Below are 19,237 nucleotides of genomic sequence, written 5' to 3'. Positions count from 1 at the left end.
TCACTTTTTTCTTCCCTCCAGACATGGGGATCCTGTTTTCAAATTCCCACCTCCCCCCTAAATAGCTGTTTTCACACCGCCTGTTTCTCAATTAACAAGTGATGCATCTGTGTAAATAAACAGGCAGAGGGGGGTGATGTTTAGATGCTGTTTATGTTGAGCAAGACCTTCCAATTACATCCTCATTTGTACTCTTACATTCTCAGTTCTGATAATATTTGGCTCACACTGTGTCTCGACCCGGTCTCTGTCTTCAAATCTGTTATGCCACCGCCTCTGCTACCTCTGACACAAGATACACTACAAGCAAAGGCAACCTGTGACCCATGGGAAAAAGGATGGTCTCCTTTAAACCTGTGCATAATGCTTTACCTCCTTGACCTATTTGACTTTTGTTATATTCAGCTTTGTTTGTGGGGTTGATAAGAAAGTCAATGTTTTTTTTTAACATAGCAGAAAATCACTTGGCACATACATATACAATACTTTTATCATTGGTCTTATGAGGATATGATTTTAAAAACTATACTGTTTAAAATTTGTATCTACCAGTTTTGTTTTAACAGATTCACTATTTATATATGGTGTAAAACTACACTTTTGGAAACAACTGGATTCAATGTAGAAATTTATATTTATTTATTGTATGCATTATAGGTACTTATATAGCGTTGTCAATTTATGCAGCGCTTTACATATATATTGTACATTCACATCAGTCCCTGTCCTCAAGGAGCTTACAATTTAAGGTCCCTAACTCATATTCATACATACAGTACATATACACTAGGGCCAGTTTAGCCAGGAGCCAATTAACCTACCAGCATGTCTTTGGTGGGTGGGAGGAAACCCACACAGGGAGAACATGCAAACTCCAGGCAGGTAGTGCTGGGGTTGAGATTCGAGCTTGCGACCCTGGCGCTGCTAAGCAGAAGTGCTAACCACTTATAGCGCGCACACACACACAACACACACCTCAGGTTCAGTTTTTTTAAGTGTCTTTTTTTTTTTTTTAACCCTTATTCTTTATATTGGTTATATTGTTTAACAAAAAAAATGCTGCGCTCAAATGTGTGTAACACAGTACCAGATTAGTGCATCTAGTATATATATATATATATATATATATATATATATATATATATATATATATATATATATATATATATATATATATCCAATATATGTTAGTAAGAAGTGACAAAGTCGCATAAAATGTCCAAATAATATTCCGTTACGAATTGGTATAAGAATCCAATAAGTGTTCATGTGGACCCCCACTGAAGTGAAGCACCGCTGCAATCCCCTGAGGGCACGCCCTCGCACAAAATGTGCGGAGGCTACGTGCTGACGTCATGCAGCCAGAATGGGCGGCTATCTTTTTGTATTTTATGATGCCACTGCTCCTGGAGCTATATTTATGTCATTTTCATTCATTTGGCTGGACTTTTTTTTTGCTTTTGAATCTATATTGCGCTGCATTATGCTTTTGAATCTATATTGCGCTGCATTAAATTAAAAAAAAAAAAAAATATATATATATATATATACACAGTGGGTACGGAAAGTATTCAGACCCCCTTAAATTTTTCACTCTTTGTTATATTGCAGCCATTTGCTAAAATCATTTAGGTTCATTCTTCTTCCTCATGAATGTACACATAGCACCCCATACTGACAGAAAAACACAGAATTGTTGACATTGTTGCTGATTTATTAAAAAAGAAAAACTGAAATATCACATGGTCCTAAGTATTCAGACCCTTTGCTCAGTATTTAGTAGAACCCCCCTTTTGATCTAATACAGCCAGGAGTCTTTGTGGGAAAGATGCAACAAGTCTTTCACACCTGGATTTGGGGATCTTCTGCCATTCCTCCTTGCAGATCCTCTCCAGTTCTGTCAGGTTGGATGGTAAACGTTGGTGGACAGCCATTTTTAGGTCTCTCCAGAGATGCTCAATTGGGTTTAAGTCAGGGCTCTGGCTGGGCCATTCAAGAACAGTCATGGAGTTGTTGTGAAGCCACTCCTTCGTTATTTTAGCTGTGTGCTTAGGGTCATTGTCTTGTTGGAAGGTAAACCTTCGGCCCAGTCTGAGGTCCAGAGCACTCTGGAGAAGGTTTTTGTCCAGGATATCCCTGTACTTGGCCGCATGATTTCCCTTGATTGCAACCAGTCGTCCTGTCCCTGCAGCTGAAAAACACCCCCACAGCATGATGCTGCCACCACCATGCTTCACTGTTGGGACTGTATTGGACAGGTGATGAGCAGTGCCTGGTTTTCTCCACACATACCGCTTAGAATTAAGGCCAAAAAGTTCTATTTTGGTCTTATCAGACCAGAGAATCTTATTTCTCACCATCTTGGAGTCCTTCAGGTGTTTTTTAGCAAACTCCATGTGGGCTTTCATGTGTCTTACACTGAGGAGAGGCTTCCGTCGGGCCACTCTGCCATAAAGCCCCGACTGGTGGAGGGCTGCAGTGATGGTTGACTTTCTACAACTTTCTCCCATCTCCTGACTGCATCTCTGGAGCTCAGCCACAGTGATCTTTGGGTTCTTCTTTACCTCTCTCACCAAGGCTCTTCTCCCCCGATAGCTCAGTTTGGCCGGACGGCCAGCTCTAGGAAGGGTTCTGGTCGTCCCAAACGGCTTCCATTTGAGGATTATGGAGGCCACTGTGCTCTTAGGAACCTTAAGTGCAGCAGAAATCTTTTTGTAACCTTGGCCAGATCTGTGCCTTGCCACAATTCTGTCTCTGAGCTCTTCAGGCAGTTCCTTTGACCTCATGATTCTCATTTGCTCTGACATGCATTGTGATCTGGAAGGTCTTATATAGACAGGTGTGTGGCTTTCCTAATCAAGTCCAACCAGTATAATCAAACACAGCTGGACTCAAATGAAGGTGTAGAACCATCTCAAGGATGATCAGAAGAAATGGAAAGCACCTGAGTTAAATATATGAGTGTCACAGCAAAGGGTCTGAATACTTAGGACCATGTGATATTTCAGTTTTTCTTTTTTAATAAATCTGCAACAATGTCAACAATTCTGTGTTTTTCTGTCAGTATGGGGTGCTATGTGTACATTCATGAGGAAGAAGAATGAACCTAAAGGACTTTAGCAAATGGCTGCAATATAACAAAGAGTGAAAAATTTAAGGGGGTCTGAATACTTTCCGTACCCACTGTATATATACAGTGGGTACGGAAAGTATTCAGACCCCCTTAAATTTTTCACTCTTTGTTATATTGCAGCCATTTGCTAAAATCATTTAGGTTCATTCTTCTTCCTCATGAATGTACACATAGCACCCCATGCTGACAGAAAAACACAGAATTGTTGACATTGTTGCAGATTTATTAAAAAAGAAAAACTGAAATATCACATGGTCCTAAGTATTCAGACCCTTTGCTGTGACACTCATATATTTAACTCAGGTGCTTTCCATTTCTTCTGATCATCCTTGAGATGGTTCTACACCTTCATTTGAGTCCAGCTGTGTTTGATTATACTGATTGGACTTAAATAGGAAAGCCACACACCTGTCTATATAAGACCTTCCAGATCACAATGCATGTCAGAGCAAATGAGAATCATGAGGTCAAAGGAACTGCCTGAAGAGCTCAGAGACAGAATTGTGGCAAGGCACAGATCTGGCCAAGGTTACAAAAAGATTTCTGCTGCACTTAAGGTTCCTAAGAGCAAAGTGGCCTCCATAATCCTCAAATGGAAGACGTTTGGGACGACCAGAACCCTTCCTAGAGCTGGCCGTCCGGCCAAACTGAGCTATTGGGGGAGAAGAGCCTTGGTGAGAGAGGTAAAGAAGAACCTAAAGATCACTGTGGCTGAGCTCCAGAGATGCAGTCAGGAGATGGGAGAAAGTTGTAGAAAATCAACCATCACTGCAGCCCTCCACCAGTCGGGGCTTTATGGCAGAGTGGCCCGACGGAAGCCTCTCCTCAGTGTAAGACACATAAAAGCCCGCATGGAGTTTGCTAAAAAACACCTGAAGGACTCCAAGATGGTGAGAAATAAGATTCTCTGGTCTGATGAGACCAAAATAGAACTTTTTGGCCTTAATTCTAAGCGGTATGTGTGGAGAAAACCAGGCACTGCTCATCACCTGTCCAATACAGTCCCAACAGTGAAGCATGGTGGTGGCAGCATCATGGTGTGGGGGTGTTTTTCAGCTGCAGGGACAGGACGACTGGTTGCAATAGAGGGAAAGATGAATGCGGCCAAGTAAAGGGATATCCTGGACAAAAACCTTCTCCAGAGTGCTCTGGACCTCAGACTGGGCCGAAGGTTTACCTTCCAACAAGACAATGACCCTAAGCACACAGCTAAAATAACGAAGGAGTGGCTTCACAACAACTCCGTGACTGTTCTTGAATGGCCCAGCCAGAGCCCTGACTTAAACCCAATTGAGCATCTCTGGAGAGACCTAAAAATGGCTGTCCACCAACGTTTACCATCCAACCTGACAGAACTGGAGAGGATCTGCAAGGAGGAATGGCAGAGGATCCCCAAATCCAGGTGTGAAAGACTTGTTGCATCTTTCCCAAAAAGGCTCCTGGCTGTATTAGATCAAAAGGGGGCTTCTACTAAATACTGAGCAAAGGGTCTGAATACTTAGGACCATGTGATATTTCAGTTTTTCTTTTTTAATAAATCTGCAACAATGTCAACAATTCTGTGTTTTTCTGTCAGTATGGGGAGCTATGTGTACATTCACGAGGAAGAAGAATGAACTTAAATGATTTTAGCAAATGGCTGCAATATAACAAAGAGTGAAAAATTTAAGGGGGTCTGAATACTTTCCGTACCCACTGTATATATATATATATAGTATCTCACAAAAGTGAGCACCCCTCACATTTTTGTAAATATTTTATTATTTCTTTTCATGTGACGGCACTAAATGTGACGGACCAGTCTCCGAAGGGAGGGGATCATGCAAATGTACACTGTTATACAAGCTGTATACTCACTACTTTCCATTGTAGCAAAGTGTCATTTCTTCAGTGTTGTCACATAAATAGATAGAATAAAATATTTACAAAAATGTGAGGTATGTACTCAATTTTGTGAGATACTATATATATATATATATATATATATATATTTTTTTTTTTTTTATTTAATGCAGCGCAATATAGATTCAAAAGCACACACACACACACACACACACACTGCTATTTACTGAGTAAACAGGGTTGTCAGTGTGGCGGACACTTTGGGTGTTGCAAACCACTCATTAATTCTGGAACACTCCTATAATCATCTGCATAGTGAAAGCACATATCCGGTGAGGGCATAGTGGTGTTGGCTTGGAGGACACTTAGGAATGTACTCTAATTATCTTTGGTGGTGGAATTTAAGGAAAAAGACACCATTATTTATACACAAAAAGAACTTTATTGTTTCATATACTGGGGAGATCATATAGAGGACTCTTCTTTTTCACTTCAGTGGTGGTTCACATGATCGCTGATTGGACTCTAATATTAAAAATTATTTGGACATTTTATGCTCTTTTGTCACTTACTAACACATATTAACTAGATGCACTAATTAGGTACTGTGTTGTACACATTTGAGTGGGACATTTTTTGAAACACTATTTGAGATTTATATATTGACCTAATGCCAGCTGCCACTGTTCTACTCTAGCGTTGATTTTTGTTCTTTTGAGTTGTACATATTGATTATATTGCTGCACAATCGCTTCCAGGCTAAGCACCACTTGGCATTTATGCAGTGATCCCAGATGTCTTCAACCAGCATTCCCTGTATTGTATCTATAGTATAGGATGTTTTCACAGAATGGGGCCTTCAAGTAAGAGCCATGCCTAATTTTCAACCCAGAATGTGTGGACACCAGTGAATGTTTATGTGCAATGTCCAGGAAATGGTAATTTACGTTGATGTCTCTCTATTCTTATTGTATTGAGACCTTTTATTATAGAAAGCTTGACCTTCATAAACCAACGGGAGTATACCAATTCCAGGCTCTAGGTAGCAATAATTCATTTTGGAATCTGCCTTTTAGAAGTTAAGTTGGCTTTTATAATTTATTAAACATTGTACTGCATTATAATTTAAGGTTTCCTGTTCTCATTTTCCATACTTCCTAGCCTAGACCTAGATCTCCTAAATGCTCGATTTTCAATTTTGTGTAATTGTCAAGTTATTGATCTTAATTTTAATACTCCGTTCCTCTCCCCCAACACAGAGGGCTTTTAATGCTCTATGTCACAGTACACATTTGTATGGGCGAAGGTTGGTTCTGGAGTGGGCGGACACTGAGGAGAGTTTGGAGGCTTTAAGGAGAAAGACAGCGGAACAGTATCACGGTAAGAATCAAATCTGCAACATACCTGGTAATGTGATGTAAGTTAAGTTTATGCTCTTTAAAGCTGAGCAGACCTACCTAGAATATGCTTTATTTGTAATGTAAATATCTATTTATGACTCTCTGTAATTAGAGGTTGTAAACCTCAGGAAAAAAAATAAAAAAAATACCCTGAAAGACAAAGGCATATTTAGCTAGTATGCATCGCATACAAGCTCATTATGAAATACTTACCTTAGTACGAAGCCCCCGCAGCACCGCCCGCTCACCAGTGACACGGCCAACATGTTCAGCAGTCTTGCATCCGGGTTTGCGTCCTCCAGCCATCTGATTGGCCAGAGCTGTGATGACTTCACTCCCGTGCATGTGCGCAGGAGCCATCGTTCATGGAAAAGGGCTCTGAAGGAACATCTCAGGCGGCTGTTCATTCAGAGCGCATGCGCCAGTGATGTCACTGGCTGCATGCAAAGTGAATACCTCTTAAACGGTGCATGTTTAGGAGATTTTTACGGTACCTATAAGTAAGCCTAATCATAGGCTTACCTATAGGTACAAGTTACAGAGGAAGCTTTACATCCTCTGTAAATATTAGTATTCAGTTGTTGGATGTTTATAACGTGGTGTCCTGGATTGCACCCATATTGCCATGCTGAATGACATGGTGGAAATACTCTTACAGTGTACTGAATTGGTGGAATTATGTGCCCGCATGTAACAAGCATTGAGGTGCTAAATGCAGACATGCATTGGGCAGAACCTGTCCTTCATTTGAGACAGTTAAACTTTCTCTTTTGACGGGAGGGCTTGTTGGGAAAAGCAGTACAAGTGACTGTGATTCCAGCATCAAACCTGTACAGACGCTTTAGTCCACATCTATTGAAACGTGTCAGAGCGTAACCTGAAGCAAGCCTTTCATGGAGTGCTCATCTGTATCTTAATTAAGCTTTTATGAACCGAGTGCCAGGGATTGCACAGTCGTCGTCTAGAATTCATGGTAAGTAGTCCTGTATGAAGCCAGTGCAACAGTTTTTTTTTTTTTCTCTTAAGGTATTACACCGAAAAGCAAACATTTATTATATGACAGCTTATCAATTCTTAAGCATTATCTTTAAAGGTACCTATCACTCTAAAATATGCTAAACTGGTTACAAAAGCTTTTTATTGCTCATTTTCTGTGAAGAAGATGCTGCTGCCGCTAGGTCACGTGTCCAGAGCTGATGCATTGGTTAGGTGGTAACCTCAAGGCCCACCTGGAAGGTTAACAGACTTGTACACCTATTCCTCCCAATGGCAGAGACCAAAAGACTTAGGGCCCATTCACATCAGATACATTGGTGCTACATTGGCAACTATTCACTGTGTAGCCCCAACACATGGCAAAATGCCTTGTTTCCCATGTTGTCAGTTCATACTACAGCTATGCTTATTTGAACTGTGTTTTAACTATACTGTCCCCCAACGTAACGGTTACAGTTTAATAAAGTTCTCTGGAAAAAAAAAGTAAAGAATGCAGTGCACTAGAATCAGAAAGGGGCAGAAAACCTAAAAGGAACACTGTCATGGGAGAAACATTGGGGTTGGCATTGCTGACCCTTTTGCTTAAAACGCTAGTTGACTGGCTATCATACTGACCCTCTTACTTTGAGCCCCCGAATGACAAGTATGCTGATAAGGACTTCTGGCTTTGCAATTTAGCATCTGTGTTACAGTTCAGTGACTCAGAGAACCAAAGTCATTAGATCATCATACCAAGTTGCTAGCATCTTCAGAAGGAGGTCTGCAATGGCACCTTGATAAAATTATATAGGATTTATAAAGTGCCAACAATTTGCACAGCCCTTTACAAAATAAATGGAGACGGTACAGTCACAAAACAGTTCAAGACAAGAGAGCCAGAAGGGGCCAGCACGTGAGAGCTTACAAACCATTTTTTTTTTTTTACAGGGCTAATGGCTTTAATGCATGCCTTAAACTCTAGATCAGCAGAGGGTGGAGGAGATGGTTAGACTGATTAGACAACAGGTCCCCTTACACAATGTTTTTTCTTCCCTGTCGTCTTTTTTTTTTTTTTTTTTAATTTTAGGTCCAGCTGATGTTATACATATCCTAGTGATCCAAAGAGGAACACTTTTTTTCTTTCTCTCGCTTACTTCTCTTCATCTTTACTCTGTCTTCATTCCTTATTCCTATCTCCCGTATTTTTTTATTTTTCTGTTTTTATGGTAACTTGCATAGCATTTTCATCTTATACTAGGGCTGGGATCCCTCCAAGATAGCCAATGTACCCAAAAATTGCTTCTGGAATCTAACTTTTGAGCCATTCCCGTTCTTGTTAATGAAATCAAATCTCATCTTTGGCTCATAAAAAAATGTTGGCTGCTAGGCTGGACAGGCATTTGAATACTAAGTTAAATCATGCATACCACTATTTTAAAATTGCATATGTAGTCTATTGCCTATAATTTTTTAACATGTGAATTTTGGTCATCAAACTGTACATCTGCTTTATTACAGTGCTTCCATAAATATTTGATTTTCACAATATGCTTAAGGTGGTTGTAAATCTCAGTCATGGAATCAGAGCAAAGCACATATATCTGTAGTGTTTACTTATCCCTCTCCAAAGCTCTAAGTGTTTCTCTCTGGTGCTTTGTTCCCCTGTTATCAGCATGAGCTACTTCTGAGAAGTTTTCCTGACACATGAGATAAATTTGTGTCTGGAGGCAGGGGAGTTTAGAATGGAGCTTGTCTATTCAGAACACAGTTCTTCTGCTGTGTGAAGCGGGGGTGTCCCTTTCCTCCAATCAGCTCCCACACACTGTAACTGCAGTCTATCCACCCCCTCCTCTGTGCTCCTGACAGATGAAGAAAGACTGTTAACACTATCTGCACTTTTGAAGGGGTGTAGGATATTGGTTATAAAATTGCATCCAGGTTCAATAGCTCCCACTGAATTGTCCAACACTAATTTCTGAAGCTGAATCATCCTGCTCTCGGGCTTCTGATCCCTCTACAGAGTGCTCCATATTAGTGCTCTTCTACACAATGCTTCCACATTATGTTTACAAAGGAAGTGATGTGACATCATAGAGCTGCCTGGGTTAAGGAGGGGGTTGCATCAGGTCTCTCCTTGTTTTCCTCAGTCATGCTTTCATAGTCCATAAAGACATGGATGAGCAAGTTTGGGGTGGAGTAACTTGACTGGCCTGCACATCCCAATAGAACATCTTTGGGATGAATTACAGCAGAGACTGCAAGCTAGGTCTTCTTGTCCAACATCAGTGCCTGACCTCACAAATGCGCTTCTGAAAGTTTGGTGAAACATTCCCATAAACACACTCCTAAACCTTGTGAACAGCCTTCCAAAATAAGTTGAAGCTGCTGTAGCTGCAAAGGGTAGGTCAGCTCAATATTGAACCCTATGGACGAAGACTGGGGTGTCATTAAAGTTTATGTGCATGTAAAGGCAGGCATCCCAGGCTCCAGGTGCCATCAGAATCCCCATATGAAGTAAGAATTTCTAGCTGCAGATAGAGAGCGCCGTCATCAATCCTTTTCAGTCTGCTGCTGAATGCTTGGAGTCTCTACTATATAATACAACTGTGCCTGGGAGTACACTGAGAAGAAATATTTCTGGCTCCGATTGGTGAGCGTTTATACAGCATATCCAGCGCACAGCGACTCAATGGGTGGTCCTGCAGGCCAGGCCAGCTTTCCAGCTTTTGTTTGGATTGTTGTTCGGGCTCATTTGTATATGATTTCTGGTGAGTGCATCTATGTGGTGGAGGAGGAGCACACTTTAAGATCACTACTCACTAGAGGTGCATCAATCATTACTGTATTCTTTGATATTATATTTGGTGATTGTTCTGACACTCTGCATACACGTTTGACACTTTATTATAACCTCTGGATTAAGGACTTTCATGCACATTAGGACTGTTAATCTAGTTCACAGGCACAGCGTATAGTGCTTATTTCATATCATTGTTATTGTTTTAGCGCTGCACACATTTTTTATATTTATTGTATGGAAGGTTATATAATCACCTTTTTGTGCTAGTGGTTGAGGTCTTATAGCTCTCACTTAACACATGTTTTTTAGTCATCCCAATACTTTTGACAGTATAGTGTATGTTATACCTGAAGGGTTTCACATGTACTGTTACTTTAAGGCTGGCTCCACCCAGGAGTGATGACAAGGGGCAGAGTGGCCATCTTAGAGACATGTAAGAGATGCATTGATATACTGAGCTGTCCTGTAATGCATGCTGGAGTGTACAGTGAGTCCTGAATAAACATCCGTTGTTCCAGATCAGAGTCCTGTGTCTCTCACAACACGGAGAATATAACAGTGTAGCTATAGAAATGTTCTTACATTTATATTTTAAACTGAATGGGTTGTTTTACAAGGTAAGGGTTCACATATAAAAAGCGATCTAACCCTCACTGCCAATAACCCTCTGCTTCTGGAATGCGTGGATCAGATGTGGTTTTGAATTTTAACTGTGATGGCTTACTGGAAGCTTCAAGTCCCGGACACCCTGTTAGTTCAGGGAACTTGGTCATTGCAAGAATCTCAAATAAACATCTTGCCACTTCTAGTGATTTTTTTCAGCATTGGGCCAACTTGTTGGAGGGCCATCAAATCTATATTAAGTTGAGATATGCTATAGCAACCATCAAGGAGGACCCAGGAGTCTCTCTGAGGCAAGAAAGGTAGTGCAGATCCTGCCCTGGTTAGAACTTCACATTTCAACCTTGAAAGCTGTGTACATTGCAGGCATGAACAGCTGGCTTGTCTGAATCCATACACCATAGGCCATGCCACACTGTCTGGATCTTCTGTTTCAGTGGCCGATTTGCAATCCTGCATTGCTGTTGAAGCCCAAGTCCGAAGGGCATCTCTGAGACTATGTTTAAAGTGGTTGTAAACACCCGGGTACTGTTTGTACCTATAGGTAAGCCTATGATAACGCTTACCTATAGGTCATGTAAATATCTCATAAACTTGCACCATTTAGGAGATATTTACATTGCATGCAGCCAATGACTTAATCGGCGCATGCGCTCTGAAGGAGTGGCTGCCCGTGCCATTTCTTCAGAGCCCTGTGCTGTAACCGGTGGCTCCTGTGTGCATGAGAGGTGTCACGCGGATCCGATTTGTAGCACAGCCGGAGTCCACAGACCCGGAAGGAAGACGGGTTAAGATGGATGCGGTCTCCAGCGGGGGCAACGCGGGCTTCATTTGCAGGTGTCACATTACGTGCTAGTATGCTTTGCATGCATTTGCATTTACTTTGCAGGTAAACAAAAAATTTTTTTACAAGAGTTTACTTTCTCTTTAAGGCTAGGAAGTCCAATTCCTGCAAGGTCTATCACTGGACATGGAAGGCTTACTTCACTTGGTGTAAATCCAGGGCCTTTCACCCAGGGAGCTTCTCCTTGGGAGGAATTCTATCCTTTCAGCGGTTTGGTCTGGAAATTACCATTAAGGATCAAGTCTCTGCTATTTTCATTCTGTTTCAGAGACCATTGGCCTCTCACTCATTGATTAGGATCATTGTGCATGGGTCACCCAAGAGGTTCCTCCTGTCCATTACCTTGTGTAACTGTAGGATCTGAGCCTGGTTCTCATCGCACTGTTTTTAAGTTTATTTGTGACACTCTTCTGTTTACTCTTACCCTTAAGATACTCTTTGGTCTTGGTTAAGAACAAAGTGGTGTTCAGGTGCATCAGATTGAAATTTTCTTCCATTTTCTGGATGTGTTTTAAAGCTGTGCAAACTGTGGTGAGTGCATTACCAAGGGGAGAGGTTTCCACGAGGTGTGGTGACGGTTTTGTACCTTGTTTTCAACCATATTCTCCTTCCTGTGTAACTACAACATACTGTTATGTTAATGCATGGACTATATGACATAGACTTTGCACTATCCTTTTGATCTAAACATAATTTTAGCGCTACTAATGTTGGATCTTCTTTGGGATGTCTAGCATATTTATTATAATGAAGATCTATCACCCCAGTGAGGAGATGGACAGGAATAAAAACCTAAGCAACGGTCTGAGCAGAAGTGGGGAGCGAGTACCTGTCAAAACTAGGTACCCACCCCCCAAAAAATGTAATGTGCCAAAAGTTGAAAAGTAGAGGGGAAGAGAAAGTAAAGAACTTCCCCATTTGGGTGAAGTTCCAATTTAGGTCTATATTTGAACATTGTGGAATCATAACTAAATTCCCTGTTGTTTGTATTTATTATGTTGTTCACAACAAGCTGAAGAAACCAATATACAGTAGAAAAATCAGGGCTAAATACCTTGTGAAACAGTTAGACTTTTACATTGCTCAAGGGTTCGTTACTAATTAGTTAAAGTATATACAATTTTCATTCACAAAGTATAAAAGCACATACTATATATTGGGCAGAAACTTGTAGCATGGATTTTTGCATTTCTTTACATTTCCTTTATCTGAAAATCCACATTAAGCAGAAATATCAGGGCTAAATACCTTGTGAAACATTTAGACTTTCCACATTTAATATTAAAGTAGTAGTAAAGTCTCCTGACCTACCCTGCGCTATGTAAAGCAAAGTGAAATGACTTACATGTGGGGGTCGTTCATGCCATCCCAGCCTGCGCAGTTTAGGAGATTTCGCCCAATCTTTGTCAGTAGGACATCACTGGTGCATTTGTATTCTGTCCGCCCCCCCCCCACGTTGACTGCAAGCTCAGCAATGCCATCAGTCTCTTCATACAGGTGCCTTGCCCATTACTATTATGTTCAAGGCACATGCATGAGATTATGTCTATAGGTTATGGCTATACAGCTATATGGAATCGGTAGACACCGCAGATATGGCACTGGCTTCAGCCGGAACACAGAAACTAAAAATAGTGCAGAAACAAAATTGGAAGAAACATGCTATGGGGGTGACTAGCATTGAGGCATGTGGGGAAATGATTAGCATAGTGGGCTAGAGATTTTTTAGAATGTGTGCTTCAGGGTTTACTACCGATTTAACTCAAAATAGACTATTCTATTTGTCTGTATATCTTTTACTTCATAATAATGGGTCCCATGAGCCTCAACGCGTTTCACAGGGCAGATGCCATCTACCCAAGGAGAAGAGTAAAGTATCTTTATATAGAAAGCTAATACTTTATAATACATGCAATATTTGTACATTACGTAATCTCATTTTCCACATTTCACATATATTATAACCTAAATACATATGTGGAGGTACTCATTGTATTCACATTCAGTGATCCAGACTTGACGGGACTATACCATAAAGGCCCCAGGGGCGAGTGCTGAAAACCATACTGGAGAAACTAGGGGAATAGTAAGGGGTAAAATGAGTCATTGATATATCTAGCTTGGTAATCTTAGTGCTACATAAGAATATTAATTTAATTGCCTACATATTTTATAGATCCTCCTGTGAATGATGTAAGACCAACGAGTGGTGGCAAAGATTTTGTCTGATATGTTGTCTGAACTCTTACCAGATTTTAATATGCCTAATCTCAGTTGTAATGAGAAGATAGTATGACTAGAGGAGAAGGTGGTGAAAACTAAATATTGTTACTTTGTATTTCTTCTGAATTGTATATGAGAAGTGTTTACAAACACTTCTCAGAGGCGTTTGACAGCAGCTGCTGTCTAAAAGTCCCAGCTGTCAAAATGACAGCTGGGAATTGCTATTAGGAGCCAGGGGAAGCAGCAGGAGGGGAAAGGGACAGGGATGCTCCTCTGCTGTTGTCCGGCACAGTAATAAATGAGCATTTCCAACTTTAATCAAACAAAAGAAGTTCAGTGAACATAAGACACGTTCACTGATCTCCCCACTCACCATCCGGAAAGTGTCATTTACAGAACTGGCATCATTAGCTAGGGGAGAGGTTTCTCCCCTAGCTAATGTGATCTGCTGCCAAATCATATTCACAGAGTAACGCACAACAGCCTGACACAGGAGTTGTTCCTTGCTCAGTTGCAAGGATGTTGTTAGCTTGTTCAGCAGCCATTCGGACATTGACAGAGCTATGCACCTCATTAAGGGTGCAAGCTCACTGATTGTAGTGTAGTCGATAGGCTTGCATGATGGCAAATGAAAAGGATGGTGCCTGTACTGTCTAGAACAAACGTAGACAGGCACTGCACTGCTTGAAGCATAGGGGGAAAACACAGAAAGGGAACACAGGCTGGAGAGGCATATGGGCTAGAGCACAGGTAGGAGACACGGACTGAAAAGTGACAGGGGCTGGAGAAGTAAAATGGGTGCAGATCTATGAATGTCATCAGATGCCATTAAGGCATAGCTGGATACAGGAGCCACCACAATTATAGATTTTGTGGATGTGATTGTGGGCTTGTTAGCCACTGATTATATACATTTACATGAATGCATATTTTAGGGCCCTGCTTTGGGTGTAAGCTTCAGTGGCCATGAATGGACAGTCTTTGGTAAATGCATTGGACGCTAACTTGCTGCAAGCAGTTCTGTTCCAACATAACTCTGAGTGGCAGTCAAAGGGTTAAATCTATAATTGCTTATATTGTTAAATGTACTGCAGTCTATGATAGACCAACTAAAAGATCAGGAAACTTGAAATACACATTTTTTTTTACAGGTACAATTTGTATATACTGTGCCAGGCACCAGTGCAACACTTGACATATTTAACTGACAAATCATTCTTACCCTAACCTCTATTCGGTTAAATTAGCCAATCAGGTACTGTGTAAAGATTGGATAAGGGAAGCCATGTTAAGTAGAAAACTGTATTTGTATCAGCTAGTTTGATGTATGTCAGTGTCTCTCTGCAGATCAGATTGTTACTTCACGTCTGTTCTATTATGACAAGCTTTGGAGAGGTTTTCTATTCATATTAGTCCTTTTAGAGTAGGCCAATGTGTATTGACCCTTGCCATGTATCAAACAAGAGATTACAATAAAATGAATAGTGCTGCCCATGGCTCCTGTATAAACACAGTGGAACCTGCAAACACAGTTCTTCTAAATGAATAATATTGCAGAGTGTGATATTAATGAACATTTACAATTAACAGTGTTCTTTACCAACTATATTTGATCCCCACACAAAATTCATTTTCCTGTATCTCTCCCTGATTTTGTATTTCACTACAGACTGTAATTGCTGCTTTATGTTTTCATGCCCTCTGTACAGTGCTTGTGGATGTCCATGCGATTAAATCGCTTATTCTTTTCTGGTTTCATTTTGTCCCATTTGCCAGTTGTCCACATTGCTAATTATTAATACTTTTGTAGTCTGCATTTTAGTGCCCTCACCCTAAATTCAAATTTCTGCACATAGCCCAACGTATATATTATCTCACTGCATTAATTTAAACAATACTTCTCTTTATATGGTTTTTCATAGTTTGTCACCCTCCTTTTATGCTTCTATTTGTTCTTTAACGTAGCATTGGAGCTCACTTGATATCCACCAAATTGTCAGCAAAAAAAAATAACCTTATCTGGTCATTTGTTTTTACATATTCAGTTTCTTTCAACTTTTCTGTAATTGTTATTTTTAAAACCGTATGCCTTTTTTATTTCATCCTTTTTTCCTCAACTTCCTAATTCTTGCACTCCTTCTTTTCTGTCTTTCTCTCCCCCTCCTTCACTTTCACTGTCAGCAACTGTGTCTCCTAGCAGGTTAATTAGTATTGACTAGTTTTCTGCATTCTGTAAACATGTCAGTCAGTGGGGCCTCCCACTCCATCCTCAAAGGATGGAACTTCCCTGGAGAAGACAGCAGGGCAACAGTGAGAAATAATGCAGGGGATTTGGGGAATACTGGTGTGCCACTCATCCAAGAAGTCACCATTCAGTGTGCAGGATACTTAAACACCTTATTTGGCCAAGTTAACAATGGCATTATTTTCCATTAAGATGTGAGTGTAATAAAGCCGTGAGTAAGTTCTGCCATTTTGAAAACATTTTACTAATGTAATATAATATTGTATATTCAGTATTTCCCTTGCTTATAAAACAATAAGGATTATTAGCATTGCACATCTGACTTCTTGACATTGCACATGCCATTTTTGCCATAACGCTAATTTGCACCTTTTCCTCTTTGCTCCTTTTCACACAGGTTCTCCAAAAAAGAAGAGCAAAGCTTCTGCACTGATGGAGGATTTCATGGAGAGCCTAGAGACAGATGATCTTGATGAATAAAATGTAAGGATTAGGGTCCCAGGTTCATTTGAATATTATAGCTGCCTAGACAATATTTCGATAACAGCAGTCAGTGAGGGTAAAGCCCCGTACACACGCGTCGATAATTGGCGTGAATTTTCGGGCAACGATTTTCGGCTTGTTAGTATGATGCATCCGACAACCGACTCTGACTTTTCGGCCAAAAAAAATCTGGTGTGCAGGCTATAAAATTTTTGTTGGCCGTCAACAGAACGGCCGATTTTTCGTCAGTCAGTACAGATTTCGGCAGACAAAAATCTGATGAGCAAGACTGGGCATGCTCAGAGAAGAAAAAACACACGGAAAGTAAACCAGCACATGACATCACTTCTGAAGTAGATTTTTGTTGGCCGAGAAAATTCGTGTGCTGTCTAGGCACATTCCAACCAACAAAACACCACTCTGGCAAAAGTCGGACGATCGGTCGGCCGATAATCGTTGCGTGTACAAGGCATTACTGTGTTTCCCAACAAATACTCTTCTGCAGATCTAGACCTCATGATATTTGTCATAGACTTATTTTCTCTGTACCACCAAGTATAGTGCATGCGCAGAATTTTATAGACTGGACCAACAGATAATTAGAATATGGTTTAAATGCCTGCATGCACACAGATAATTCTTAGTAATAGCACATGTACTTTCTCATATATGTATTCAAATCTATATTGTTGTGCAGTTAAAGTGCTCTGTCTTCATGTGTACGCATGCTGACAGGTGGTGACTGTAGATACTGCAGGTAGCTGGGAAAACCTGGTTCAGCTAGAGCTTTATGCTGGAACAGATGAAGTAGGATGATGCCCCCCTTTTCTTCCCCCTGGGCACCATGTGATTGACACTTACAAATGACCCAGCTGAGCGCGCAGCGCTGTGACAGAGCCGCTCCTCCCAGACTGCCAGCGTTTTGTCATCTCATTACCAGCCGTCCCCTGATTCCACTCAGCCGAGAGAACCTTCAATACCAGCAATCTCTGTGTAACACTGTGGCCAGATGGGCTCCTCTCCCCCTTCTTTTCCAAGTGCAGCCTCCCTCCTCCGGATGCCCAGTCTGTCCAGTGTTTGTATTTCCTCTCTCCTTCTATACTAGCATGGGCATCTCCCTGTCCTCTTATATCTACAACCCTTTTCTAGACTTAAATTAGATTTAATTTCCAAGGCTTTTTGGTTGTCTTTCTATCTGGCTCTCCCAATTCTTTCTTTTTTCATTTGTTGTTATTTATTCATAGGAGGGACACAAATTTTTAACCAGTACTTTTTGTGCCTATAATATACAGAGCTATTTTCTAGCATGCTATTACAGCAGCCGACACAGCGTATATAGCAAGCTGTTTGATTTGCAGACATGCCTCTGAACGCACAGCTAAGCACAGTTGCTAGCCTCAGGCTTTGCTGCTACTGAGCTGATTTTTCTTGGCTGTCTGGGTTAACTGTGGTCCTCCTCTTTCCCCACTTAGGTTCTATGAACTGATTCTCTAGAGTCTGTCGTCATTCAAATTACACCAGTTTAAGAAGTGATTCTGACCCCCTGTGACAAAGCTTTTTTGGAACATTGATGGACCTTTGACTGCTGGACTTCTGGAATTCAACAGGACACTTCTGTGCTTGATTTTTATGCAAGGAAATGATAGTTTTGCAATGTTTAAAAACAGAGCACAATTTTTTTCTATTTTTCTACTTTTTTTTTTTTTTTTTTAACAGCCAACCTGCAGAGACTATTGTGACAATCACACAAAACTCTTTACCCAAAAGCCTATTGGAAATGGTGTGATCTCAGGCTTGTGAACCAAAGGAAGCCAATGTATTTCTGGTGCATTATGGCCCTTGATAGATCCCAGGGTCTGAACTGGAAAAAGATGAATGAAGCCTATGCCCTATTATTTATATTTAAGCTAACAAATGCAGACCCACGGACTTGTTTTGTTTAATTAAAAGTCAAATTTTATTTCTGGCCTTGATTATGTTTCAGTACAAATAGCTTGTGCTGAAAATCTGATAAGAAGGGGATTAACCCAATCTTTAATGGCAGTGGGAAGAATATAAACTGATCTGATGGACTTCAAGAAGAAAACAGTTTTGCAAGCAGTCTGAAAGTTCTACAAAAAAGGTGCTTGGTTATAGGTGTTGCTAGGAGGGATTACAGTTTGTAACTGAATCCAGAAAGCAAAAATCCTGATGTTTATAAAGAATATATTTTGTTTAACCCATCCAAGTGTTAAGAAAAAAATCCCATGTATCGAGAACAAATGAGAATACAGTTTGTAGACTACACACTCCTTTGCAGACTGGCAGGGGTTAATCCCAGGGTTGTGGGGCAGTGTGAAGATGTTAACGCAATGTGACATTTGTGAAATTGAGCCCCGGCGTTGCCACGGTGACAACCGGACCGCCATGCTGCCTGATGAGATGTTAAATGGTTTTGGCCTCCTGTCAGTATGCAGCCCATCCCCAGGGTGGGGGTGGCTGCTCAGGGGACCCTTCACTCTATCCGTGCTCATCCAAAATTAGGCAAAGGTGATGTCCAGCAGGAGCAGAGCACACACTATTTATCTGTGAGATACCTGCTTTATAATCAGACCAAGGTATGTTTGCAGTACTGTGTCTGATCCAAACTGTGCTGTTCCTGTATCAGCAGACAGCAACGTCTCAGAATACA

The 19,237-nt window shown here is 40.9% G+C and overlaps 1 protein-coding gene across 1 annotated transcript in view; it reads left to right on the top strand.

Moving 5' to 3' along the window:
* Positions 1–18,229, top strand: part of RBM19 (RNA binding motif protein 19) — a 148,705-nt gene extending 130,476 nt beyond the window's left edge. The window contains exons 23-25 of the mRNA XM_082253230.1: positions 6,235–6,355; positions 16,481–16,566; positions 18,039–18,229. Of these exons, the coding sequence (XP_082109356.1) occupies positions 6,235–6,355; positions 16,481–16,563 (204 nt within the window). The 3' untranslated portion in view covers positions 16,564–16,566; positions 18,039–18,229. The remainder of the gene's footprint in view (positions 1–6,234; positions 6,356–16,480; positions 16,567–18,038) is intronic.
* The last annotated feature ends 1,008 nt before the right edge of the window (positions 18,230–19,237 follow it).

Source organism: Pelophylax lessonae (genome assembly GCF_965119305.1).
Source record: "Pelophylax lessonae genome assembly, chromosome: 1".
NCBI classification, from domain to species: domain Eukaryota; kingdom Metazoa; phylum Chordata; class Amphibia; order Anura; family Ranidae; genus Pelophylax; species Pelophylax lessonae.
Note: the sequence above shows the minus strand (reverse complement) of the source record. Positions and strands in the feature narration are given on the sequence as shown.